General features: G+C 38.8%; 1 protein-coding gene across 8 annotated transcripts; it reads left to right on the top strand.

The window, feature by feature from the left end:
- Positions 1–25,497, top strand: RRN3 (RNA polymerase I transcription factor RRN3). Of its 8 annotated transcripts, XR_003435069.1 has the most exons (18): positions 2–520; positions 1,681–1,737; positions 6,944–7,033; positions 7,146–7,275; positions 7,669–7,728; positions 8,080–8,143; positions 8,900–8,969; positions 11,455–11,553; positions 13,551–13,643; positions 14,646–14,784; positions 15,987–16,117; positions 17,905–18,035; positions 18,989–19,173; positions 20,328–20,436; positions 22,980–23,132; positions 23,283–23,380; positions 24,116–24,203; positions 25,101–25,118. XR_003435069.1 is itself a non-coding variant. In XM_027117326.1 (17 exons), the coding sequence occupies exons 1-16, from the start codon at positions 425–427 to the stop codon at positions 24,160–24,162; spliced, it is 1,623 nt and encodes a 540-aa protein (XP_026973127.1). In that variant the 5' UTR covers positions 2–424; the 3' UTR covers positions 24,163–24,203; positions 25,101–25,212. The 8 variants fall into 8 exon arrangements, 6 of the variants coding, with proteins under 6 accessions (XP_026973126.1, XP_026973127.1, XP_026973124.1 ...); XR_003435070.1 differs by lacking the exon at positions 25,101–25,118 and having other exon boundaries at positions 24,147–24,203; XM_027117326.1 differs by lacking the exon at positions 23,283–23,380 and having other exon boundaries at positions 24,147–24,203; positions 25,101–25,212.
- Positions 25,498–27,829: the final 2,332 nt, after the last annotated feature.

Below are 27,829 nucleotides of genomic sequence, written 5' to 3'. Positions count from 1 at the left end.
ACATCTGGAGAGTGTTTCTGACAGAGGGAATAATAAGTAAAATGGGAATCTGCTTGGCAGGTTTGAAGAACAGAAAGGACCCTGGCTGCAGTACAGTAAGTGGTTAGAGGTGAAGTCAGAGAGGTAGGCAGGGGCCAGATTAATGTAGGACCTTGAAGACGATAAAGAGTAGGAAACCTTTGGAGAATTTAAGCAAGAGAGTAGAGTAGCATGATCTGTCTTAAGTTTTTGAAAGATCATTAGATCACTGAATGAAGAGTGGATTGCTGGGGGACTCAAGTGGAAGGAGGGAGGCCAATTAGGAGACTTTAGCAGTAGTCCCACTGAATGATGTTGTTTCAATAAGTGTTGGCTGTTATAGCTTTTATTTTTCCCTGTCATGCACTTAATGGCTTGATAATCTTGGTTCTATAGGCTTTCAGATATGCTTGCACTAGAAAATGATTTCTTCAATTCTCCCCCAAGAAAAACTGTTCGGTTTGGTGGAACTGTGACAGAAGTGTTGCTGAAGTACAGAAAGGTAAGAGGTGATAATGTGAGGTTGGTGGGTTTTTTTCCCAGCTTTATTGAAATATAATTGATATATTGAGGTTTGATTTTTGCTAGTCAGAATACAATTATAGCTGTTATACTAAAAACCAGTAGATAAATAAAATGGATTTTAGATATCAATATTGAAATCAAATAAATTTAACAACAGCACGGTGCTGTCAGTTCAAAATTAGAGTAGTAACCCCTTTACTGAGGTTTCACATCTTCAAGTGCTTTATTTACCTAGTGTCTTTTAAAATCTTTAGCAAGTAGTAGAATAAAAAACCATTAGATCAAAGCATTTTATTTCTTTTTTTAAGAATAAATTTATTTATTTTATTTATTTATTTTTGACTGTGTCAGGTCTTTGTTGCTGTGCATGGGTTTTCTCTAGTTGCGGCGAGCGGGGGCTATTCTTCATTGCAGTATGTGGGCTTCTCATTGTGGTGGCTTCTCGTTGCAGAGCACGGCTCTAGGTGCGCGAGCTTCAGTAGTTGTGGCACGTGGGCTCAGTAGTTGTGGCTCGCGGGCTCTAGAGTACAGGCTCAGTAGTTGTGGCACACAACTATGTTGCGGCTTAGTTGCTCCTCTGCATGTGGGATCTTCCCAGACCAGGGATTGAACCTGTGTCCCCTGCATTGGCAGGCGGATGCCTAACCACTGCGCCACCAGGGAAGTCCCACATTTTATTTCTTAAGGAATTACCAAAGCATTGCTTTGGGACAATAAACCAGCTCTATTAATGGGGATTTTTTTTTTTTGGCTTTGTTTTTGTGTTAGTTTAGAAGTGATTCTGCTGTATCTCAGCAATGGTGGGAAAATATGCATTACTGTCTATTTTTATATGTAACCTGCATTTATATCCATATATATGATTGGATAGTATCATGGAATATTGACTATCATATTCAAATGTCAGTACACAAGTATAGCTAAATATGAATGGCCTGTTGTCATTTTCTTATTTCTAAACCCCTTAGCTACACTAACATGAGTTTTAAAATTTTCGTAGTCAGGATTTTATAATCCGCAACTCATATGTGTATGTTACAATGTTCTTTTTGTAAAAGTTAAAAATCCTGCTGTTGGTCTTTAACTGGAAACCCAAGCAAGGAAAAATTCATTTTTTTTTCCCCCCTTCCTGTTAAGGGGGAAACAAATGACTTTGAGTTGTTGAAGAACCAGCTGTCAGATCCAGAGATAAAGGTAATTAATTTTGTGTTTGATTATTAGCAAAGTTGTTGCCACTTTGTAGAGACATTGGTTTGCACTTTTGATCCTATTCCATTCTCTAGAACTTGCTCTATGATCCTTCTTTAATGGTTCTCAACCAGGGGCACTTTTGCCCCTGAGGTAATTTGGTGATGAACTGGAGACTTTTTTTTTTTTTTTTTTTTTTTGGCGGTACGCGGGCCTCTCACTATTGTGGCCTCTCCCGTTGCGGAGCACAGGCTCCGGATGCGCAGGCCCAGCAGCCATGGCCCACGGGCCCAGCCGCTCCGCGGCACGTGGGATTCTCCCGGACCGGGGCACGAACCCGCGTCCCCTGCATCAGCAGACGGACTCTCAACCACTGCGCCACCAGGGAAGCCCATGGAGACAGTTTTGATTGCCACGACTGGGAGAAGTTGGAAGAGTGCTACTGGCATCTAGTGAGTGGATGATAGGGATGCTGCTAAACATCCTACAATACACGTGGCAGCCCTTCACAGCAGTGAATGATCTGGCCCCAAATGCCAGTAGTCCTGAGGTTGAGAAACCCTGCTTTAATTTTTCCTTTTTAGAACCTTTCTTCTATGCTGCATGCAACTCTCATGTCTCTCCAGTTCTAAAACAACAAAACAAAACAAAGAAACAACAAAAAATGACTTGTCTTTCAAACTACTACTCTTTCAGTGTTTTTGGAAATGGTTCAAGGTATATATACCTGTCATGTAGTAACAACTCAGTAAATGTTATTTCCCTTTTCTTCCTTTATTGCCCAGTTTTGGAAAGAATAGTCTGTTACTGTGGGCAGTGGTAGTTAAATTGCCTGGCATTAAAATCCCAACTCCATTGTTTCCCAGTGTGTGATATTGGGCATGTTGTTTAACCTCTTTGCCTCTGCTTTCCTCCTTGTAAAACCAGAGAAATGAGAGAAGTACTTTAAATGTAGCTGTTTTAAGAGGATCCAATGAGTTAATATACAAGAAGCATTTAGAACAGCCTCTGACTCAGAGGACTTTGTAATTGTTAGTTGTTGTTCCTGTTGACAGTCTGCATTTTCTCATTTCTCATTCATGTTTAAATCCACTGTTAAGTCCACTGCTGTATTTACTATGACAGAAGTTACCAGTGATTTCTTACGTGTTGATTTCAGTGGACTTCTTTTTTATTTTTTAAAGCCCCATAGTAATTCCTTGTAGCAGTTTATACAATTGACTACCCATTTCTTAAAACCTTTCCTTCAAGACTTCCCTGGCGGTCCAGTGGTTAAGACTTAGCGCTTCCACTGCAGAGGGTGCAGGTTTGATCCCTGGTTGGGGAACTGAGATCCCGCATGCTGCGTGGCGTGGCCAAAAAATAGAATAAAATGAAAAAACAAAAAACCCCTTTCCTTTGGTTTCTTTGATCTTCCTGTCTTCTTATCACTTATCTCTAATCATTTTCTTGACAGGTTCTTCTTAAATTTGGCATTGATTGGATTTCCAATCTTAACCCTTTCCTCACTTTACAGATTCATCCTGTGTGTTTTCCTTATGCCCTCATGGCTTTGAAATTTATCTGTGTCCTGATAACTTCCAGATTTGCATCTATAGCTCAGATTGCTCTTGTGGACTCCAGACCTGTTTCTTTCTTTCTTTTTTTTTAAATCTTAAAATTTTTATTTAATTTAATTTATTTTTTATCGAAGTATAGTTGAATTACAATGCTGTACAGATGTCTTAACTGCCAGCCCACAGGTGTTACAAGTGCCCTGAACTTAGCATTCTCTCTCTCCCAAACCCACGTCTGCAGCTTTCTTTATGTGCTTAAATGATTTATTGCTTATCTCTGTCTCAGCCTAAGTCATCTCTAAAGCACATTCTAAACATGTCATTGCCCTACTTCATGCCCACTGAAGAATAAAGGACCAGCTTCTTAGCATGGTTTGCAACAAATTTTCAGTGTTCAGTCCCACTAGATACTTTATTTCTTAAATTTGCCATTTCTGTTCATCTTTAGGGCTTTGCATGTGCCTTTTTTTTTCTGGCTGTAAGAGGTCCTCTGTATCTACTTTGTTTGCTACCTATTTGAGCATGGGCTCTGGTTACATAGCCTCCCTCCCTTACTGGCTTTATGACTGAGGGCAAGTTACTGCATTTCAGTGCCTCAGTATCCCCAGCTATAAAATGGGAACCAATGGTAGTACCTATCTCATGGAGCGGTTGTAAGGATTAAACGAGTTAATATATGTTAAAGTCTTAGAATAATGCCTTGCACATAGTTAGTCTTATATTAGTGTTTATTATTATTATTACTGTAATTATAAAACTCCTACTCTTTGAGACCCAACTGCAATATCATCTTCACCAATGAACTTTCTCAGGTTCTGTCTAAGCACATGGTTGTTCATTCAGTCCATACCCTACACTGCCAGCAGATCTTTCTAATTGTAAATTTGGCTTACAAGGACTTCACTGATTTGTCTGGCCCCTCTTTGCTCCCCAGATTTATCTGTTGGCTTGCTTGCTCACGATATAGTCCAGCCATACTGAACTACTTTTGGTTTTCTGAAGACCTGCTTTTACCTCTGTAAAGTATAGAGCCCCCAAGAATACTGACTCTGTTTAAAGACAATGGAAGCATCACTTCTTTAGAGCTTTCTTTAAAGACCTGTGCATTCTTCCACAGGTACGAAGAACCACATTCTTTGTGTTCTGCTGTATTTTATATCAGCACATCTCCTTGGGATTTTGACAGACCAAGAATCACATCATTTGTGGCCACATTAGTTCAGAGGAGTGTTAAAATAATTTGTTTCTAATAATAGTTCAGTACTAAAGCACTAAAGTCTCTGACTGGTTTACTTTAAAAAGTGGAGCAGTTTAAATGTTGTCCTTATAATTTTGTTGTACTTGTTTTAGTGGGAAAGTGACAGGATAGAGCCAACTTATTTTTATTTGTGTGTAACTTAGCTTGTCTTCTCTGTTTCAGGCCTTGTTATCCTTAATGACTGTGGACATTATGAAGTTACTGTAGTGCAAATGAGTTGCGACTTACTTTATTTTATTACCAGGTTACTTAGGGTTCATCGGTAAATAGTCAGTGTCATTGAGGTTTGTCACATAGATAATGCATAGGAAGCACTCACTGGTGAACCGGTGGGGAAAACGTGGGGAGCTTCTTCATGTGGGGCAAGGCATTGTGGGAAAGTGGGCAGAGCGTTGATCTAGGCGGACAGGTTTTTTTTTTTTAAACATCCTATTGGAGTATAATTGCTTTACAATGGTGTGTTAGTTTCTGCTTTATAACAAAGTGAATCATCTATACATATACATACATCTCCATATCTCCTCCCTCTTGCATCTCCCTCCCATCCTCCCTATCCCACCTCTCTAGGTGATCACAAAGCACTGAGCTGATCTCCTTGTGCTGTACGGCTGCTTCCCACTAGCTATCTGTTTTATATTTGATAGTGTATATATGTCCATGCCACTCTCTCACTTTGTCCCAGCTTACCCTTTCCCCCTCCCCGTGTCCTCAAGTCCATTCTCTACGTCTGTGTCTTTATTCCTGTAGGCGGTCAGGTTTGAACCTAGTTTTTTACTGGTTTGGTTGGGCAAATTGCTTATTAATCTTTCTTAGGCTCAGTTGCCTCAACTGTAAAATGGGAATAACAGTAATCCATTTGCAGCATTGTTAGGATTCGGAAAAGGTACATACGTGCGGTGTTGAGCACCGTGCCTGGCACATGGTGTGTTCTCACTAAATGACACTCCCTATAAGTAGTCTGTTGCTGTAGGTCCAGCCCTGTCTGCTAATAGTTTATCACTGCAGGTTCAACACTGTCTGTTTGTAGTCTGTTGCTAAAGGTACAACACCATATGTCTCTTTCCCCTACTGAGTCTTAGTCAGCATTAACCATTTTCTTTCAAAAATTAGGGCCTTTTTTTTTTTCTTTTTCTTTTTTGGCTGTGCTGCCCAGCTTGCGGGGTCTTAGTTTCCCAACCAGGGATTGAATCCGCACCTTCAGCAGTGAAAGCCACTGGACCACCAGGGAATTCCCCAAAATTAGGGGCTTTAATTTTTTTCTTGTGTATGCTGTATATATGCATGAATACAAACAGTATCTTTATTAAATATAACTGATATCTTATTCTCTACATGGCTTTTTTTTTTTTTTTTTTTTTTTTGCGGTACGCGGGCCTCCCACTGCTGCGGCCTCTCCCGTTGCGGAGCACAGGCTCCGGACGCGCAGGCTCAGCGGCCATGGCTCACGGGCCCAGCCGCTCCGCGGCATGTGGGATCCTTCCGGACCGGGGCACGAACCCGTGTCCCCTGCATCGGCAGGCGGACTCTCAACCACTGCGCCACCAGGGAAGCCCTACATGGCTTTTTTGTATTGCTATTTAGATTTTCCCATGTCACTAAAAGTATTATGAATAGTAATTTTATTGTCTGAAAAATATTTAATGGAGTAGTGGAACCATCATTTATATAGAACACATTTTAATTCATTTAAACCCATTTGAAGGTTGGGTTAAGAAAAAGTTACATTTATTGATGACTCTAGTTAATCAGCTTAGATGAATGTTGTCAACATGCTTGCAGGTCAGCATGAGTTTAGAGGAAGTAGAGGTACCTGTTGGTCCTTGTGATCTTAGAATATTTGAATCTGTTACAATTCTTTAGTTTAAAGAAGTCCCAGGTGTCAGCATTTGAGGTGTTCTCACTTTTCTAGGGCAAACAAAAGTGATTAGAATTAAGTATTGCATTTGATTCTTTTTCCTGTATATCAGTTATTATATTACTTTAAAAAAAAAGGAAAATTTATTGTAACATCTTTTTCCATTTTGATACAAACTAAGAAGTTTTCACCCCAACTTTGGCTTAAGTCCAAGTTTGTGACATTTTTTTCCCTCAATTTAAATTTTTTTTTTTTTTTTGATGTGGACGGTTTTTTCTTTAAGTCTTTATTGAATTTGTTACAATGTTGCTTCTGTTTTATGTTTTGGTTTTTTGGCCACGAGCAATGTGGGATCTTAGCTCCCTGACTAGGGATCGAACCCGAACCCACACGCCCTGCATCGTAAGGTAAAGTCTTAACTACTGGACCACCAGGAAAGTCCCTAAATATTGTTGATAGATGATCAATGCCAGATAGATATCATTTCTCTGTTATTTGAGAGAATTTGTGATTTTGAACGTACTTTTCTTTGTTTAACTTAAGGATGACCAGATCATTAACTGGCTGCTGGAATTCCGTTCCTCCATCATGTACTTGACAAAAGACTTTGAGCAGCTTATTAATATTCTGTTGGTAAGTTCGCCATTTATTTCATCAACTATTATGTGTAATTCAGTACTTCGAAAATAGTATATATTGTATCAGTAAAATGTTCCTTTTGTCTTTCTCTCTCTCCCACCTCTAGAGGTTGCGGTGGTTAAATAGAAGTCAGACAGTGGTGGAGGAATATTTAGCTTTCCTTGGTAATCTTGTATCAGCACAGACTGTCTTCCTTAGACCATGTCTCAGCATGATTGCTTCTCATTTTGTACCTCGTAAGTGACTGCTCTTTGCTTGTTTTGATTTTTATTTTTTTAAATATCTCTATTAAAAAGTTACCTTCCCACTATATTTTGGAGATTATGCCACCATGGAAGATTCCAGGATGCTTATTGGCAGCAGTTCTGGTACATGTCTGTCCCCTATAATGACCTCTGTGGAAGTGTCTAGATTCATTTGTTGCTATGATTTTTATGGATTGTAATTTGCTTTAGTGAGCTTCTGACGAAGTCTTGGAACTCAGGGATTTTTAGCTACTAAAACCTCCTGCCCCCATTGTAAATTTTATTGTATTAAGTTTGGACAATGGAAAAATCACTCTTTTATGTAGCTGTTGATTGTTTAGATCAATATTAGAAGAATAACATATTTCCTTTTTTCTTCAAAAGCCCGAGTGGTCACTAAGGAAGGTGACATAGATGTTTCGGATTCTGATGATGAAGATGATAGTAAGTATAAAGAGGATTAAAGCAAAGACTGCCTCCCGTGTCTTAGTGAATGCATGCTGAATGCTGAAGTATCCTGGCACCTCCAGGACTTAATCTAATACGTAGACTGCAACAAAAGGCAACCTTCGATGGAATCGTTTTGTTATATTTAATGTTAATGTGCAATCAGTTGCCCTTAATGGCATTATTTATAGTCTTCGTTGATAGTCGGTCATGGAGAAAACTCTTGAAATTATTATTTTGCTGACACATGATTCAGTTTTGGTTAGCAGGCATTTTTAGACTTAGGTAGATAATTGTTCAGTTTTCAGTTTTATCTTCATGCTCATACTCTCCCTTTTCACCTTGTAGATCTTCCTGCAAATTTTGACACATGTCACAGAGCCTTAAAAATAATAGCAAGATATGTCCCATCGTGAGTATACTTTGGTTACTTATTTTGAATTGTGGTGTTTAAGTCTCAAGAAAATTATGATTGGTTAGTAGAAAATTGTAAAATGTTCATAGCATCAAAACTGAAGTTATATGCTGCATATTTTTTGTATCCTGTTGATATCAGATCACATTCTACAAAAAATGGCATTTCAGTTCTCTATTCATTGTCTTTAACTATTTTTCAAAACTTGTATGCAAATTCTCCCCTCCAGCTTTTTATGGTGGTTAGAATTTTGCTTTTATCTTCAACAGACACGATATCCAAAACTTTTCAGTGAGAAGCCCCTGCGTTTGTGCCATGCCATATGAATAAAAATTAGTTCTAAGAAAATCTTTTAAGGTGTGTAGGTTTCTTTTGGAGGGGTGAACTTCAAATTCCCCCAGTAAGTTTAGCAAATAAGCTAACTTTAAAAAGTCCAAGTTGATAATTTTTTCTCCTTTTTAAAATAATATATATGTGCAGTGATTTTAAACTGAAGCTCTTCATTAAACTTTTGTGGAAAAAAGGATCCCCCCTTTAATTTGCTGTTGATATCAAACTTAATAGAAGCTTATTTTTCCCCAAGTTGTTACCGATTTTCTCTGAAGCCATGCATTTATTTTCAGTTCCAATTCCTTGAAATAGGAGCTACTGTTTGCCTCCTGTATCTATATTTGCTCTTATAATGGAAATGTTAGCCTTCTAAGGAAGTCCAGTTAACATGGATTGGTTGCATGTTTTTTCTTTTTAAAATAGAACACCATGGTTTCTTATGCCGATACTGGTGGAAAAATTTCCGTTTGTTCGAAAATCAGAGAGAACATTGGTAAGAAATCTTTTCATGGGGGAAACTAATGGAAAAGTTGTTTTTTGTTATGTAGTTTTAGCTGAGTTTACGTCTTTTTCTTAAAAGTTGTTTTGTCTGCTGAATTTTAAACTCAAGGCTAAGAATTTGACTCAGATTCCTTTCTCAGCAACCAACTGACTGAGGGTTCTCAGTGCCTTTTCTCTTATTCCTACGTGCAAGTCAAAGGCAGAGTCCATTTCAGAAATATCGAAATAGGCTTAATGCTTACACAGATGGGAATTACTAGAAGATAATAGTTCATTTAATACCAATTATAAACATGCTTTATTTGAACATGAAGGCAGAGCCTTCTATAGATGAAGTCTTATGTTTTTTGTGTAATATTTAGATCATCTGCCTAACTTTCAATAGTGGTTCCCTTTTAAGCATAGATTATTTTTTCCTAAATAATGTATTACAGGTATTAAATAAGGAGTTAATAACTTTTGCTGCTATTTGTGATGGTGTGCTTCAAGTGGAGTATTACAAATTCTGTATCTCTTATGAACATAGTTGCAAAAATTCCCAACAAAATACTAGAAAATTGAACCTAACAACATATGAAAGGAATTATGCACCATGATCAAATGAAATTTATCCTAGGAATGCAAGGTTGATTTAATACCTCAAAACCAATTAGTATACTGTATCAGAATAAATGATAAATACCACATGGTCATCTCAATGGATGGAAAAACACCAAAACCCTTTTATGACAAAAATAGAAGGGAACTTTCTCAACCTGATAAAAGGCATCTATGAAAAATTCACAGCTAACTTTATACTCAATAGTGAAAGACTGAAGGCTTTCCCCTAAGATAAGGAACAAAACAGGGATGTCCACCTTTGCCATTTCTGGTCAGTATTAGCCAGGTGAGTTAAGCAACAAAAAGAAAAAGGCATCCAGATTGGAAAGGAAGAAGTAAAACTATCTCTATTTGCAGATGACATGATCTTACATATAGAAAAATCCTAAGGAATCCACAGAAACAGTAGAGGTAATAAATGAGTTCAGTATAGTCACAGAATATAAGATTAATGTATAAAAACTTGTTGTACAGGACAGTGGGGAAAAGAATAGTCTTTTCAACAGTTGGTCTGGGACCAGAGTATGTTCACATGCAAAGAATGAAACAGGATTTATTACACCATATACAAAATTGAACTCAAAGTGGATAAAACTCTTAGAAAATAGATGAAAATATTTGTGACCTTGGATTAGACAACCATTTCTAGATATACCACAAGCAGCCGTAGAAGTAGTTAAATTGGATTTCATCAAAATTAAAAACTGTTGTGCTTCATAGTACACCTTTAAGAAAATGAAAAGACGACTTAAAATGGGGAAATACTTGCAAATGGTGTATCGGATAAAGGCCTTGTATCTAGAGTATATAAATAACTCTTACTGACTCAATAATGAAAAGTCATATAACCCAATTTAAAAATGGACAAAGGGTCTGAATAGGTGTTTCTCCAAAATAGTTATACAAATGGCTAATGAGCACATGAGAAACTCAACATCATTAGCCATTAGGGAAATGCAAGTCAAAACCATGAGATATTGTTTCTTACCAACTAGGATGGCTGTACTCAAAAAGATAGATAACAGCATGTGTTGGCAAGGATGTGGAGAAACCAGAACCCCCCTACCCTGCTGGTGGGAATGTAAAATGGTAAATGGTGCAGCTACTTTGGAAAACAGTCTTACAGTTCCTCAAAAACGTTAAATGTAGAATTGCCATATGACCTAGCATTTCCACTGCTAAGTATATACCCAAGAGAAGTAAAAATATATGTCCACCTGAAAACTTTTACATGAATATTCAAGGCAGCATTATTCATAGTAGCCAAAATATGGAAACCAAATGTTTAGCAGCTTATGAATAAACAGAATGTGCTATGTTTATACATTGTAATATTATTCAGCAATAAAAAAAGAATAGTTTACTTGCTACAACATGAATGGACCTTGAAAACATTATGCTAAAACACCACATGTTGTAAGATTCCACTTATATGGAATGTCTATACTAGGCAAATTCATAGAGAGAGAAAGTAGACCAGTGGTTACCTAGGGCTGAGAGGAGGTACATTATTAGAAGATACAAGGTTTTTTTTTAGGGTGGTGAAAATGTTCTAAAATTGATTATGGTGATGGTTACACAACTCTGTGAATATACTAAAAACTATTGAATTGTACACTTTATAAATAGGTGAATTTTATATGAATTATATCTCAACAAACGTGCTTTAAAAACACTGTAGAAGTATACAAACACAAACTTAATTTACTGGGGGTAATTAAATTATACTAGTATTGTGTATATAAACAGTGTTGTTTCTATGTTGCTTGATAGTCTTTTCTGTTTGAATAGTTGAAACTAAAGATTGTGTAATGTTTTGGTTGCATAATTATGAAACATTTATTCTCTGTTGAAATGTTCATCTTTTTATGTTTTAGGAGTGTTATGTTCATAACTTACTAAGGATTAGTGTGTATTTTCCGACCTTGAGACATGAAATTCTGGAGCTTGTTATTGAAAAGCTGCTCAAGTTGGACGTAAGTATTGGGTAATCTGTTTTTCTCTTTGATTTTTATTTATTAAATAGTGTTATAGTATTTGTTACAATCATAATATTTGAAACAGTAGTAGCAACAATGGAAAAAAATCCACAGTTCCACCTTTGATTCATTTCTTTGAACATTTCTTGAACATTTCTTTGAGCATTAATGTGCTGGTGTTTATAGACAGTCCCATCTCTCATGGTTGGGGAACAAGGCATTAATTAAATAGTCACATAAATGGAAAAGTACAGTTGTGGTAAATGCTGTGAATGGAACACATGCGTTATGAGCTAGAAAACCTGATGTAGTCAGAAGAAGTTGGAAATGCATACCTAAGGAAGTTATTTTGGGATTCTTTATACTTTTTTTTAGAGGCTTGCAATAAGCTGCAGTGGGAATGAGAAAGTGATGGATTCTGGTGACATGGGGAGGAAAGGTCCTTGAGACTGTATTGGAAGTAGGGGAGTAGAAGGTAAGGGAAAGGAACCCTTCAAAGGTAGCTCCCTGTGGAATGAAAGTTTGGTGTTGCGGTAACAGTAATAAGAAACGTTAGGAGGAAGTTGCAGGATGATGAGTTCCATTTTGGATGGATTGAGGTGCAGGTGGGGAGCTAGATGGAGAATATTCACCAAGCAGTTGTAGCTGCAGGTAGGGGACTGAGAATGAGGCCAACAGGAGAGAGGAAGTGAGATCGGAAATGAGAGGAAAACCAAGAGTCTGGATACCCAGGGAGGATCTGGAGGGAGGAAGGCTTTAGTAGGCAGCATGAGACTTTAAAAAAAAATATTTTATTTATTTATTTATTTATTTATCATTATTTATTTATTTTTGCCTGCGTCGCGTCTTAGTTGGCAGCATGCGGGATCTTTGTTGCGGCATGCGGTATCTTTTGTTGCGACGCATGGACTTCTCTCTAGTTGTGGTGTGCGGGTTTTCTCTCTCTAGGGATGTACGGGTGTTCTCTATATAGTTGTGGCGCGCAGTTCCAGAGTGCGTGGGCTCTGTAGTTTGCAGAATGCAGGCTCTCTAGTTGTGGCACACAGGCTCAGTTGCCCCGTGGCATGTGGGATCTTAGTTCCCTGACCAGGGGTCGAACCCACGTCCCCTGCATTGGAAGGCGGATTCTTTACCATTGGACCACCAGGGAAGTGCCCTATTGCTGAGCTTTTTAAGGAGGATGAGAAAAGCAAAGTCCTTGGGTTTGGTGTTTAGGATGTAGTCTGTTGCTGGAGGGAGCATGGATGGTTAGGAAGTGGGGCTGCTAGAGACCTGGTGAGGGTTTGTGGTGTAAAGAGGGGATGAGGCGGGGTGAGAGACATATTTCAGGGTTGGGGAGACTTGAGGTTTGTGGACTAAGGAAATAGGAGTTGATGGGAAGAACATTGATTCTGTAGGAGGTCTAGGAAGGGCTGGAGGTTGGGTGGGCTGGCACATTGCTCACTTGGAGTTAAACCTCTCTGGTCAACTGCATAAATATATTCTTATGGAACATTTTAGAGTATACTTAGGAAGAAGGTCATTTATAGACAGTTGAAAAGGCATGATTTGAGTGGTATGTTAAACAAGATATCTGAAGGGTTATATAGCCAAATAAATATTCATTAATTCAAATTGATTGCATTTAATAATTTTCTCCTCAGTTGATTGATGATATGCTTCTTATACACCATGTGTGTGTCTTGTGCATAGTTAGAGTTGGAATAAACGTTGAGTTTGTTGAAGCTATCTGTTTTAGACCAACATAGCACAGTTCATATTAATTTTATGTACATATGTAGTACAGGGAGCTTAATTTATAATCTTGTAAATTTCTCCATGACCCAGACCCATTTATAGGTTTGCATTGTGATTGTTTATTGAGTTACAGTGCTATATAGGGTGCTAATATGGACATCTTTAAAGCATGTGTATCAGATGAATTTCAAGTCCCTGAATAATGTAGTTATATTTTAAATGCTTTTATTCTTTTTTTTTTCTTTGTTGTAATGTAGGTGAATGCATCCCGGCAGGATATTGAAGATGCTGAGGAAACAGCAACTCAGACTAGTAGTGGAACAGATGCCACAGAAGGGCTCTTTAATATGGTCAGCGTTTATTAATGAAATCAGACATACGCAGTTCACAGTCCCAGAGGGTGGGAAGAAACAGCTAATGGCTTCTCACCTTTTTCAAGGCTTTGAATTAAAACAGTAGTTCAGCAAACTTGAAAATGATTTTTTAAATGAGTAGTTTGCTTTTTTGTTGCTTATTGACTAGTAGAGCTTATTTCCAAGGCTTTGAATTTGGGTTTGGTGAAGTATGTTTCATTTTTATTCTTCTCTTTGTTCTTTGTTTTTTGTAAACCACATATTGTTTGTGAAAGAGTGATAAATGGAAAAGCATACCAATGTAACTTCTGTGTTTTACAAATTGTATACCTTAATGCAGTGCTTCTCTACCTGGGGCAGTGTCTTCAGTTGGGTTCACCGGGAGGAAAGCCTGAGGTGGGGATTCAGGTGCCCTTGGGACAAAGGGTGTGAGGAAGCTGGAAAAGGCAGGGGAAGGAACTAAGTGAGAGTTCGGTCTCAGTTGGAAAGCAGCTCCAGCCTGATCCCCCGCAGAAGCTCTGGAGCGTGAGTTGCAGGATAGAGTTAGTCCTACCTTGAGACCAGAGAGATGGCTTCCTGTGACCTCATGTCAGTCAGTTCTGATGGGGCGGGAATGGGAGCAGCAAGGGCATTTCTCTGGAGAAGGGGGGCAGCTGTGAGCTGTCAGCAGCCAATACTCATAGCAGCTCGGGGATGGGCGCCCTGTCCTGGGAAAGAAAACCTGGCACCAACAGTGGGTGCCAGGAGCTGGGGGAAATCTGTGATGTTTGCATGGCCACACTGTAAATGGGTGTCTAAATGAGAATCAGAGGCTGAATCTGTGCTTTCATTTTGAATTCCACGGGTGGTTCTGATTCACACCTCTGTTTGAGAGCCCCTGCCTGGAAAGGTCTTTGTGTATTTTCTTTTATCTTTTAAAGGAAACGATTACCTCAGAATGTTCTCACTAAACTACTTTTACTGAGGCATTTCATGTTAGTTTTTACTTTACTTTCAAAGGACGAAGATGAAGAAACTGACCATGAAACAAAGGCCGATCCAGGAATGCTTGATCAGATGGTCCATCCTGTAGCTGAACGCCTGGACATCCTGCTGTCTTTACTTTTGTCCTACATTAAGGATGTCTGCTATGTAGATGGTAACAACCTGTAGTAGTCACAGTAACCGCTGCTTTGTTGAACACCTACAATGCACTGTGCTGGGTATTTTTCATACTTTAGTACTGATAGAAATCCTGTCAAAAAATCACTGTTTTGAGTATGACGAAGAGAAGGTTTAGAGAGATTGTTACTTGCCAACGTGACATAGCTTGAGAATAGTGGGACTGGGATTCAGGCTTAGTTATGTTTGTCTTCAAAGCCCTTGATGATATTTTCACCGATTACTGTATTGAAAGCTTATATATGGAGTTTGGACAGTTTTAGGTGGACCTCAAGTTCAAGACATTTAAGAAATGGTATAGTAGACGTTGATACATGGTACTTGGTGTTCCGTATTGAACTTAGAGAGTCTAGGTACTTTGGTTTTGCCAGGTGTTGGTACTGTAGTGAACAAATTGATATGCTTCTTGCCCTTACAGAATTTTTAGTCTAGAGGCTTTGCCTCATAATAGGACTGCCATTCAGTCCTATTATTAGGACTTGAATCTGAATTAATATGTTACTACTCTAACTTTTTTGCTGTTATAAAAATAATACATATTGATTAGAGAAAATTTGGAGAATACAGGAAAGGATTTACAAAGTTTATACAGCCACATTCTTACTATTTGGAGAACCATTATTAGCATTTTTTTTTTCTTTTCTGTTTGTATGGGTATATGTGTTTTTCTCGGTGAATTTGGGGATCACACTATATGTAGTATTTTATAATCTTCCCTTTTCACCTCTTGTGAACATTTTCTCATACCATTCACTGTTCTTCTAAAACAGTTATATGGATTTAACTGGTTTCTTATTTTTTTTCTCCCCCTGCTTTTTTTGCCATTATAAATAACAGTATAATGAACATCCTTGTATATATATTGTCAATTATTTGCTTGTGATAAATTTCTAGCAGTAGAATTACTGGATCAGAGGGCTTCTGCTTCTAAATGGCAGTTTTACAATGTGTGGCATCACAGTAGTGTGTATGAGATGAGAGCCTGCTTCCTTGCTAGTGCTGGGTTATTGTAATTAAAAAGGGAACTCTGTACAAAATAAAGATGGCATTCCCCACCCCCCGTAGCTTAATAGATGATGTATGTCTTAATGGTGTTTGCTTTTTACAAATTTGGTAAATGAAACTGGTAGCTTGAAAATAATGTCTTTATAAAACTGAAATGCCAAATTTTCTTCGTAGGTAAGCTTGATAACAACAAAACAAAGGATTTATATCGAGATCTCATAACCATCTTTGACAAACTCCTGTTGCCCACCCATGCCTCTTGCCATGTGCAGTTTTTCATGTTTTACCTCTGTAGCTTTAAATTGGTGAGTATGTCATTCACATTATTGTAGCTTATTTTATTCTTTCCCAGAATTTCCCCTTAAAAAGTGGGGGGTGGAGGGAGGTGTGGAATAGAGACCATGAGGTATTTCTTTGTCTTGAGCTCATTTTACTTAGTGCCCCTGATGAAATAACAAGCCCTTTTTCAACCCGTGGAAAGAGCAGAGGGCATTGCTGCTGCCTGTCAGCTTAAGCTGAGTGCTCTGAAAATGTCATCCTGCATTGGGTCCACTAGGTGGTGCCCTTCCCTTTAATTCAAGCTTTTATTAAAATCTCATAAGGGATATTTAACTGTTTATTTTCTTTATTCTCTTTCAGTTGATCTTAACTAGCCCAAACTAAATTTTTAATCTAGGATTTAAAAACTTTGTTTTTCTATTTTGAGAACAAAGCAAAACAAAAGAACACAGGACTCTTCTTTGCAACTGTTTTGTAGCTTCCTAGAATAGTCCAGGAGAGTTGGTCATGGATAGAAAGGTTAAACTCAATCTGCCCCAAAGCATGTGTTAGTGGCTTTTGAAAAGAGCTATTTGGGAGAAGTTGGAGGTTGCATCCTTTGTTGAAAAGAAGCAAATTGGTCTGTTTTTTTCCTACCATTAGCATAATTAGTCAAATGCCAACTATACTTTATTTATTTTAAAATATTTATTTATTTATTTTGGCTGCACCAGGTCTTCATTGCAGCATGCAGGATCCTTTAGTTGCGGCATGTGGTCTCATATTTGGGGCATGTGTGTGGGATCTGGTTCTCTGACCAGGGATCGAACTCGGGCCGCCTGCATTGGGAGCTCAGGGTCTTACCTACTGGACCACTAGGGAAGTCCCACCGACTATACTTTAGTCTCTATTTCTGGTTAAGTTTGATATGTGCAGTCTGAAAGGTACTGCAGAAGGGGTTCCCACGTGAGCGTGGTTAATCATTGGTTTCCAATTATGGCTAAATATCAGAATCACTTACATAGCTTTATTTATTTGTTTTTTTTTTTGGCTGCGCCACTTAGCTTTTAGGATCTTAGCTCCCTGACCAGGGATAGAACCTGGGCCCTGGCAGTGATAGCACCGAATCCTAACTACTGGACCACCAGAGAATTTCCTAACAGAGCTAACAGAGTTTTGGTGGATCCCAAAGCCCTGTCACAAATTTGTAGGGTTCCAAAGCCCTGAAACTGTAGGGTTGATTTTTTTTTTTGGCTGTGTTGGGTCTTGGTTGCTGGGCGTGGGCTTTCTCTAGTTGCAGTGAGCGGGGGCTACTCTTTGTTGCGGTGCATGGGCTTCTGATTGCGATGGCTTCTCTTGTTGCAGAGTACAGGCTCTAGGCGTGCAGGCTTCAGTAGTTGTGGCACACAGGCTCAGTAGTTGTGACTTACGAGCTCTAGAGCTCAGGCTCAGTAGTTGTAGCGCACAGGCTTAGTTGCTCTGCGGCATGTGGGATCTTCTTGGACCAGGGCTCGAACCTGTGTCCCCTGCATTGGCAGGTGGATTCTTAACCCCTGCTCCACCAGGGAAGCCCCTATAGGGTTGATTTTGATGCTTAGCTAGTTTTGGGATCCATTGAATTATTTAATGCTGTGGAACACCTTTTGTTTTTAATAGTATTATCTCAAGATGTTTTAAAAATAAGAACCATGATAACGTATTCATTATTTATCTAGCAGTATAACTGAGATACTAGAACTTTACCATATTGGTGAGTTAAAAATCTTAGGATTCGGATCACCAGAATATCTTAAGCGTTAAAAAAAGATGAGACCAACACCTTCTCTTTTTATAGGGATTTGCAGAAGCATTTTTGGAACATCTGTGGAAAAAATTGCAGGATCCAAATAATCCTGCTATCATCAGGCAAGCTGCTGCAAATTATATTGGAAGCTTTTTGGCAAGAGCTAAATTTGTTCCTCTTATGTAAGTAATCTAATTTTCCAAGTGCTTTTCATATCATCCTTTAAAAAGTATAGTATTGTCTCAAGTCAGAGAAATATCTGCCTTATTTTTTTGGTCTGTCTTTAAAGTGAAAAAATCTGTTCTCCCACTCTATTCAAGAAGTTTATATTTCTGAGAGGCAATTTCAGAATAAAATGTCTCCTTTCAAAATGTAAAACCTCACATGAAAAGCTTTTGTAATCTGTTCTGTATGGTTGCACTTGAATATGAAGATCCATTTGTCTTCATGGATGGTGTACAGTGTTGTATACTGTTTTGATTCTTTTTATAGGTTTGTCATTTTTCATTTGCATTCCGAATCAATTGTATCTGTTAAAGCTGAAGAAAAAAATCCTTTTAAAGGTAATAAATCTATTTAGGAGGCCCGCTCTGGGCCTGTTTCTTCTACTTATCCATGAAGATATCTTTGGACAAGGATGCTATTTAAAAACCCTTTCCTGATAGCTAAAAGCTATCTGGCTGTTCTGTCCTAAATTGTTGACCATGGGATTTCATCAGAACCCCTTAGGGAACGGTGAGGTCAACTGGACTGTCTTTCTCTTGTAAGATGTGGGTAAACATGCCCTGCTCTTTGGCCATATTCCCCCAAGAGGGCTGGGAGGCCATTGGAGAAGCCCTTCTGAGTTGATGAGGAGAAACTGTTCTCCAGCTCTTGGGACTTCAGACATTCTTAGGGGCCTGCCTGTTGTTCCTAGGAGGTCCATGTGCTTGAGCTTGTAACCGGAAGGCTGTCTTTCCACCTGCCTACCATTTTCTTTCCTTTCTTTGCTTCTCCTCTGTGCCCATGGGTGATAGATACAGAAGCCAATGGACAGACTTTTCTTAGTTTGTAAGGAGAGGCAATTGTGTGTTCTTATGTCATTCTAGTTTTTTATGAAGCAAGTGAAGTTGACTTGAATTTTTCTTTTCTCTAGTACTGTAAAATCATGCCTCGATCTTTTGGTTAAGTGGCTGCACGTATACCTTAATAACCAGGATTCAGGAACAAAGGCATTTTGTGACGTTGCTCTCCACGGACCATTTTATTCAGCCTGCCAAGCTGTGTTCTACACTTTTGTTTTTAGACACAGGCAGCTTTTAAGTGGAAACCTGAAGGAAGGTCAGTGATGTGGGGTTGATGGATATGAACTGGAATTTCCTTTTATGCCCCACTTCTAAAAAGATGTGGGGCTTAAAAATAGTTGTATGAACTCTAGTAGGACAGGGTTTTATCAGGGTTTTATCTAGTAGGACAGGGTTTACAAGATAAGTAAAATCACTGCTTTTCTTTGTATAAATAAATGGTAAGCGTCTTGGTTAAAGAGGACCTATTTTATATGGGAACATATGTATAACTGATTCACTTTGTTATAAAGCAGAAACTAACACACCATTGTAAAGCAATTATACTCCAATAAAGATATTAAAAAAAAAAGAGGACCTATTTCTTGTAAGCCATTACATTATGCCATTTTTAGTAATTTTTATCAAAATATACATCAAAGAATCTCCTAACAAAAGACACTTAGGCACAAGTTGGTTTGCTTGCCTCTTAGAATAAGTGTGGTGTCTTTCTTTTTAACATAGGAGAGAAGTATATTTATTGGTTCCAAGACAGTAGTATCTACCTAATTTTTCCTTCTACCTCCATAGTTTTTTGTAAACAAACAAACAAAACCCTGAAATACAAACAACTAATGCACACTTGAAAAACATGCTCAACTTTACTGATAACTTAAGACATGTAAGTCTCTCTTGGTTTTGTTGGCTGTCACATTTGACAGATTTTGTGTGTGTGTGTGTGTGTACATATGGAATTCAAGAAGGAGAAATTCCATATTGTATAATCATTACCTCTAAGGAATGGAGAATCACTGTGTTGTCTCAGCTTTTTAATGATTCCATGATTGTTAGCAGAAATCATCACACAGTCTTTGTTTCCCTCTATACGCTCAGCATGTGCTGAGGTTGCTTATATCTGAGTTCCAAATTGTCATGTAAGGTTATTGCCTACTGGAAATGTATGTTTACTTCCTGAATCTTTAAAAGAATAAACTCTTTTCTTTAGAAAAGTTGGTTTGGTCATAAATACATATGGTTGAGCCTAGTGATATTCTTTGGGCTCTACACTGCGTGACTGTCTACATGGACCTTTAAAGCATTTGTGCAAATACCTCTTTTAAATTTGTTTTTTTTACTGTATAAAATAATAAGTGCTGCTTGGACTATTGTGTTTGTATCTTTTTAAAAAAATATTTTGTTTTTTAATCAAAGGTTTGAGGTACCTTCAAAGTCTAAATTTTGAACGGATAGTGATGAGTCAGCTAAATCCTCTGAAGATTTGCCTGCCCTCGGTAGTTAACTTTTTTGCTGCAATCACAAAGTAAGTTATTTATGCTCTATTTGTGGAAGTTATTTCAAAGTGAATTTATGTTAGTATTATAAAATTCCATTAAATTTCTGTGGAATTATTTAACAAAATTAATAGCAAAAAACATTTATAAACCAATAACCCAGTACTTGTGGAAAGCACTGCATTGAAGGTATTGTTTTTATACTTTGGTTGCACTGGAAATTGCTACTACTTTTTAATCTGAGGACGATAATTCAGCAGAAGCTTAGGCACTTTGAAATAAGTAAGGCAGCTAGCAAGCTGAGAGGTACAAACCACAGATGTTTATTAGAGTGACTCTCATAATGGTAATAAAAATAGACTGGACATGAGATAAACATCCAACAATAGGAAATTGGTTCATTGAGGGCCTTGTGGCTACAGCTGATGTGCGTAGCATTTATTGTGTGCCCAGCACAGTTCTGATAAGCACTCTGCATAGAACTCACTTAATCCTCACACAATCTTATGACTGTATTATTAATCCCTATTTATAAATGGCGAGAAGGGGGACACAGAGAGATTGAATGACTTGTGTGGAGTCATGGCTAGACTGTGGCAGAGCTAAGGTTTGAATGCCGGCAGGCCGGCTCCTTCTTAAGCATTCACTGAATTATTTTGCTTCACGTAGCAAGTGAATTGGAGACCTTGGGTATCTTATCCTGATATTGAGGGCAGGATCATAGCTTAAAATCTTTAACAGATTGAGCTATTAGGAGATAAGAATAATTTCTGCATCCCTCAGTCCCCTTTAGACATCTTGTTGCTCTCATTCAGCAGGCTTATTTTTCCTTTGCTGGCCATCTAGTTCAAGGTATTCTCTCTCCCTCAGATCTCAAAAATGGTAGTAAAGAATTAAGATAAGAAACCAATAAGCAACAGTGTCCAGTGGGTGGACGTTTCCAGCACATCGCGGGAAGATAGGAAGCAGCTGGAAGAGTAGAACGGATGGAGCAAAGCAGAGGCAGCTGCCCGTAGAATATTCATGGGGTGGGAGTAGAGGGCTGCAGTTGAGGAGCAGACTGGCCAGAGAGGCTCTAGATCTGGGGTTTGGGGTTAGCATGGACGTTAGGAGTAAGACGTGAGGCTGAGAGCAAGAGGTCGAAATAAAGGTCTGTGTCAAGGAATTTATGTATCATTCTGTAGCTACTGCTTCTGCTATATTGACTCATATAGCTGTATTTTGATTTCGACTGCTGCGTAATGTTCTCATAATTTTAAAACATCGATTCTTTGTTGGGATTTAAGCTGTCTTCCTTTTTCAGTGTGGGTGCATGGTTGTGTGTGTGTCCTGGTACACAGGCACATACTTCTTGTCACCCAGAAGTGCAGTTGCTGGGTTGTAGGAGGTGCACATCTTCACTTCTACCGAATATTGCGAAGTACTCCAGTGTGGTTTGGCCATTTAACACCAAGAGTCAAATGTGATCCTTGGCTAATGGAACAGAAATGAACATATGGTGCTTAAAATAGCAGTAGTGACCTAAGAGCCTGAGAACAGATACCTGAATGAATACCGTGGGAGGGAGGGTGGGAGGGGGAGCGTTGGCAAAGGTGAGCTAAATCTTCCTCTCAAAGAAGTGGCCCAGTGAGTGATTTTTGAAGTTCCTAAGTCATAACCACCAGGGAGTTTGACAACATATGGTCCTGTTGGGCTTTGTTGTTGTTGTTTTTAAAATTAATTAATTAATTAATTTTTGGCTACGCTGGGTCTTCGTTGCTGTGCATGGGCTTTCTCTAGTTGCGGCAAGCGGGGGCTACTCTTCGCTGCAGTGCGAGGGCTTGTCATTGCAGCGGCTTCTCCTGTTGCGGAGCACGGGCTCTAGGCGCATGGGCTTCAGTAGTTGTGGCTCGCGGGCTTAGTTGCTCCGCGGCATGTGGGATCTTCCCGGACCAGGGCTCGAACCCATGTCCCCTGCATTGGTAGGTGGATTCTTAACCACTGCGCCACCAGGGAAGTCCTGGTCCTATTGGTTCTTATCGCAAGTTTTTCTGTCCATTTAACTGTGTTCACTCACTATGCCTTTTCTTTTCTTTAGCATTTTCTGAGGTTGTGATTCAGTAAACCCCATGGCTCTCCCTTAGTACCCTCCTTAATATCTTCAACAGCCAAGTGTCTCCACCAACAACCCATATCTCCTCTCAGTGAATCCTGAATCCCTTTTTCACCAACCCACTAATTCTTACAAACAGTAAAAAATAAGTAAATACAGCTACATAATTCTGTAAACTAAAAGAATTACCGTGAATGCATTAATTTTTAGTGAGTTCTGCCTAATTAGTAATCTAAGCCCACTCTCATATTCTTAAAGTGATAGCACATATTCTTTCTCCTTCGCTAACTTGTAAATAGTAGGCCCAGAGGACTGTACCCTAAAAGCATTACTTTCTACTTTATGTTATTTTTTTTCTTGTAGTTGTTATGTTCAATAAGATCTATATAGTCGGGGTAGTTGTCACACATGAACGGGCGTGTCCATGCAGAGTAATTCCAGCACATTAATGCCTCTGTCTGTGTTGGTTTTATTCCACAGCAAATACCAGCTTGTTTTCTGCTACACCCTCATTGAGAGGAACAACCGCCAGATGCTGCCAGTTATCAGAAACACTGCTGGGGGGGACTCAGTGCAAACCTGCACAAACCCACTTGACACTTTCTTCCCCTTCGATCCTTGTGTACTGAAGAGGTAGGTACACTTAGACAGTCGACCTTTCGATGGTGAATTTAAATGCGGTGTGTATGTGCCTTTACCAGGATCGGGATTTGGGATTTCTTTGTGGTGAGTGACCCTTCTGGTCGTTGATAGGGTCTCGTGGTCTCCTTGCGTGTTTTCCAGGCCCAGTGTGGAGAAGCCTGTTCAAGGCTGCTGAGGGTCGTGGCACACGAGGGCTTGCAGGTCTCTCCTTCAGTAGGAGCCCAGATTGACACCAAGAGGTTTTTGTTTTTCTTGAAACCTGTTGGTTTAAAAATACAAGAGGCTGGGGATAGAGGTACCTGGATAGGGAGGATGCTGCCTTTTCTTGGCTCATAAATTTCTGCCAAATGACTTGTTCCTTCTTCTAGAGACCACATCCCATACTGTTGCACAGGATAAGCAAATGCCAAGTGATTTATCTGGATGGGTAGTTCTGGAAAACCCCCAGGCCAGTCTTAACTTCAAATGTATATATATATATATATATATATATAAGGAAGCAGGATTTCTGCTTATGACAGTTTGTAACTAACAACACAATGATTTGGGATTATCTGGTCCCCCAAGTCTTGGTTGACTGAAACCAGATTGGTCTTTTTACCCAGATTTATTTTTAGTAAATGACTATAGGAATATTAAAAAGGAATTTCCAGAATAATATAATTTCACCTTCATTTGGACATATTATAACTCACTGTTAATCTTTGCAAAGTTGAGAAGTAATTTCACTTGAAAATGAAAAGTTGAGAAACAGTAGGTGTAATACTCCATCTACGTGAGTGGATGAACTCTTACAAAGAAGGAGCCCCGTTAGTTACAGAACCTACATAGGATATTTTTGGACACTATTATTATTTGAGCGATAGTTTTTACTTCTTCATTTTGGGTAATGGGTCTTGTGAGAAAAGAGTTAAATATGTGGTGACCTTTGCTGTAGTATTTAATTTGAGTTTGAAACCTGATCTTCTTGACAGGTCCAAGAAATTCATTGATCCTCTTTATCAGGTATGGGAAGACATGAGTGCAGAAGAGCTTCAGGAGTTTAAGAAACCCATTAAAAAGGTAACTTTATGATTCAACATACTTTCTGGGAATCTCCTATGTGGTTACAGAGCACAGTCAAATAGTTAATAGCAATGTTACACTTGAAAAATACTACATTTGTTCATTCTGCCTTTACAGAATTCCAAGCCCAGGTTGTGTTCTTACGAGAATAGTGTTTGTTTTTTAATGAATTGTTCAAACCAGACACTTCACATGCTGACTTTGGGAAGTGAAGGGTAAATAAAAGTCGGCTTAACACATTTAGATCTCTACCACTTGATCGTTACTACCAAGTAACAGTCTCAGATTTGCTTACTGTTGAAATGTTCCCAGAAGTTAACATTAATTTTGTAGGTTTTCATGAATAGGTGGTAAAGATGCAGGTCTGCAGCATGTCCTCCAGTGCGTGGCCATGGGGCTGAGGCAGCTATTGCCAAAGGAGAAAATTAGAATCCAATAATAAAAAATGTCACCATTTGTTTCTTTGTGGTACATTCATTTATGTATTAAAAGTCAGCTTTAATGTGCCTGTCTTCTTTTTTATAAGTAATCATTGGAAAGCTCTTTTTAGTTTTATTCTTTCTTTAAATTTTGCGTTTGAGGAGGATGGTCATTCATTCATTCATTCACATTATGTTAGATTGAGCAAGAATGACATATCATGTTACCTGCCCTCGTTGAGCTTAAAATCTGTTCAAAAGCAAAAAATCAGACTTTAAACAAACACAACGTGTGATGAGCAGTTGTGCGGACGGTTCATAATAAAGAAGCGTGCATTGGGAAGCGTTCGAAATTAAGATTCTTTTCCTTCACGTTTGTCTTTCCAGAAGTAGCACATTCCTGAGGAAAGGGATTCTTGAAAGCATTTCAAACTGCCACTTGAGATCTTGTTGATAATCTCTGTTCTTTGTGCAGGAGATGGTGGAAGATGAAGAAGATGATTTTTTGAAAGGTGAAGCTGGGATTACACCGAGCTCCTTTGATGCGCATTTCCGCAGTCCTTCAAGCAGTGTGGGCTCCCCACCTGTCTTATACCTGCCAGACCAGTCCCCCATGATCACAAGGATTTGTGATTGAGACTGACATTCCTCCTGTCGTGCCCTTCAGTACCAAGGTTCATACTGTTTGAGCATCGCGTTGAACTAGAGCGAGTACGTGCTTCAGGCATCTCACTTTCAAGTTAGACTTACTCTAATGTCTGAACAGACGTGGTTGGGTTTTTTGTTTTGTTTTTGTTTTTTCTGTTTTGCTCCTGTACAGACAAAAGGAAAAGACAGGGGCTTCCCTGGTGGCGCAGTGGTTGAGAGTCCGCCTGCCGATGCAGGGGACACAGGTTCATGCCCCGGTCTGGGAAGATCCCACATGCCGCGGAGCGGCTGGGCCCGTGAGCCATGGCCGCTGAGCCTGCACGTCCAGAGCCTGTGCTCTGCAGCGGGAGAGGCCACAGCAGTGAGAGGCCCGCGAACTGCAAAAAAAAAAAAAAAAAAAGGAAAAGACAGAATATCATGTGCAATATTTTACGGTGGAGTTGATGATAAGTGTTGAAAGCTTGGCTCATTTGTTTAATGTATACATTTTTTTTGTTACAGCTTTTTGACATAATTATTGTGAAATTTCTAATATCAGCAACAGCCTATTTTAACAGATTGCATTTTTAACGAGGTTTTTGTCAGAGCCATACTTACAGGACTTTGTTGATATGATATCTTTTCACTGAAAAATCCTCAAGGACACTCTTTGAAGTCTTCAGAATGAGTTTCTTTTGGATACGCTGTTTCCCCTCTGCTGTAACTGTATTTGTGTTCCGCGGTTTCAGTGGGGTGCAGAGAAGATAGCAGCAAAGTGTGGGGAGGGGGCCAGGGCTGGTCCTGGATGCTGCAAGTTGGAGCTGGCACTGAAGGAGATCTCCAGGGACTTCAGAAACTAATAAAAGCCTAGAGGGACGAGAGAGGATTTAGAGAAACAGAATCAGACACATCGTACATTTGTGAGTGTAAAAATGGGTTTAAAAGAAAAAAGGAGTTCCAGGTAAATGTAATTCACATTGACTGAAGTAGGGTTGGACTTTTATAAAACACAGCTCACAGTGTTTTACCCTGACGCTCCCAGAAGTGCTGTCAGGACTGGAACTACTTGTAGTGGAATGTAGTATTGATCATTGAGAATTTCTTTGTCCAAAAGTAGGGGAAGAGAGGGGATTTTAGGTTATTTGGTGGAATGGTTTTGCTAGCAACAGTAGGTCAGGGTTACAGCTACAGTCCCTGTCTACTGACTGTTCGTACCATGGATGCCAGCTCAGTGAAATCCTCTGGCGAGGCTCTTTTTGTATTTTTATAACTAAACACTGGGAGAGAGGAGTCTAAACAACCTCGCTGTATGATAAATTTGTGCAAGCGCTGCTAGTCATTTTGAAGCTCCTGCATATTTTAGCTTCATTCCTTATTTGTGTACTTGTTATTTGTGAAAACGGACACCTTTAAATATATTTATTTTTCTGCCACTTTCCTATTCTTTATTTAAAGGCAAGTGATATTTTCTTGATCACAAATATTTTATAATGAAATACTTTCTCTTTCCTAGGGCTTTGTATGCTCTCATATATTTACATTGATGGCAATGTAGAGTTTGAATTTCAGTCTGTAAATATGTTTTTGGAAAATAGAAATTTTTATTGTTTTAAAAAGTTTTGGGTATTGGTGATTTTCTTTTGGTGACTTGGTGGAAAGTTGTTTGAGAGCCTTTAGGTTCTCTGTTTTTTTAACTGCTGACAAAAAGGTAGGATTTTTGTATAGTGGATAAAATGAGTCATTGAAAATGTGTCTGTAGAAATTAACAGTAAGTGGGGTCTTTGTGAGTTGAGAAGTAGTTTTAATGTAGAAGTATTTAGACAAATAAGTCAAAAATTTCAAAGGAGTTTGAGAAAAAAAATACTGTGAAAATAAAACAATGACATGGTTAATCTGGAACTTTTGTCCTTATGCCAATACAGGGAGGTACCCCAATAAAGAAGCTTCTCATGTAAATGTTCTTTTGACTCCTGTGTTTTTTCTATTTTATATTTATTGATCTACTGTATTAAAGCACCGTTTTGCCATAGAAAACTGCAACTGAGACTTTACTTAATTGATACTGTATTAAAGAGGCAAAAGTAATGCCAGTGTGATTGCAAGTACTCAAAAATAATTGCATACTGGTGATGAGAATGGCTTCCAGGTGCATCTGAAGTGTCACTGACTCCTTGATCACACCCAACGGGTCCAAGGAAAACAAACACTTCCAAAAAGTTACATGCTTTTAAGGAACATCTGTGCAAAAAAAAAAGTTGTTTAATCTCCTTGGGAATTATATATGAAAACGGGATTTTCCTATCCCTCTTACTCAAAAGCAGGTTTTCAACTCGGGTAGGAGTTCCAGGGTCCATGATTTTGTTTGTCTGCTATGGGCAGGTCTTCTTTAATGAGAAGTGGCCAATTCATACAAGTGTGAAAGGACCAGTGTCATGAGTGTCAGACCTGTCTTCTCTTTCTAATCAGCTGTGTGACCTTGAGCAAGTTACCTAGCCTCTCTCTGAGCTCCACTTTGAAAATAAAAGTGGAAATTACTAATACCTACTTTATGGTTGTGAGGATTTGATGAAAATGCAC

Source organism: Aethalodelphis obliquidens, unplaced genomic scaffold (assembly GCF_003676395.1).
Source record: "Aethalodelphis obliquidens isolate GAN/ISIS:26980383/991018 unplaced genomic scaffold, ASM367639v1 scaffold18, whole genome shotgun sequence".
Classification (NCBI taxonomy): domain Eukaryota; kingdom Metazoa; phylum Chordata; class Mammalia; order Artiodactyla; family Delphinidae; genus Aethalodelphis; species Aethalodelphis obliquidens.
This window is presented reverse-complemented; position numbering and strand designations above follow the sequence as displayed.

Bases quoted from the DNA above. Each gene is read 5' to 3' on its own strand.
- RRN3 (XM_027117322.1), top strand. From the start codon at position 425: ATGCTTGCACTAGAAAATGATTTCTTCAATTCTCCCCCAAGAAAAACT. The intron at 14,785-15,986 runs GTAACAACCTGT...TTTTCTTCGTAG, and splicing joins GGATGTCTGCTATGTAGATG to GTAAGCTTGATAACAACAAA. The intron at 23,133-24,115 runs GTAGGTACACTT...TCTTCTTGACAG, and splicing joins GATCCTTGTGTACTGAAGAG to GTCCAAGAAATTCATTGATC.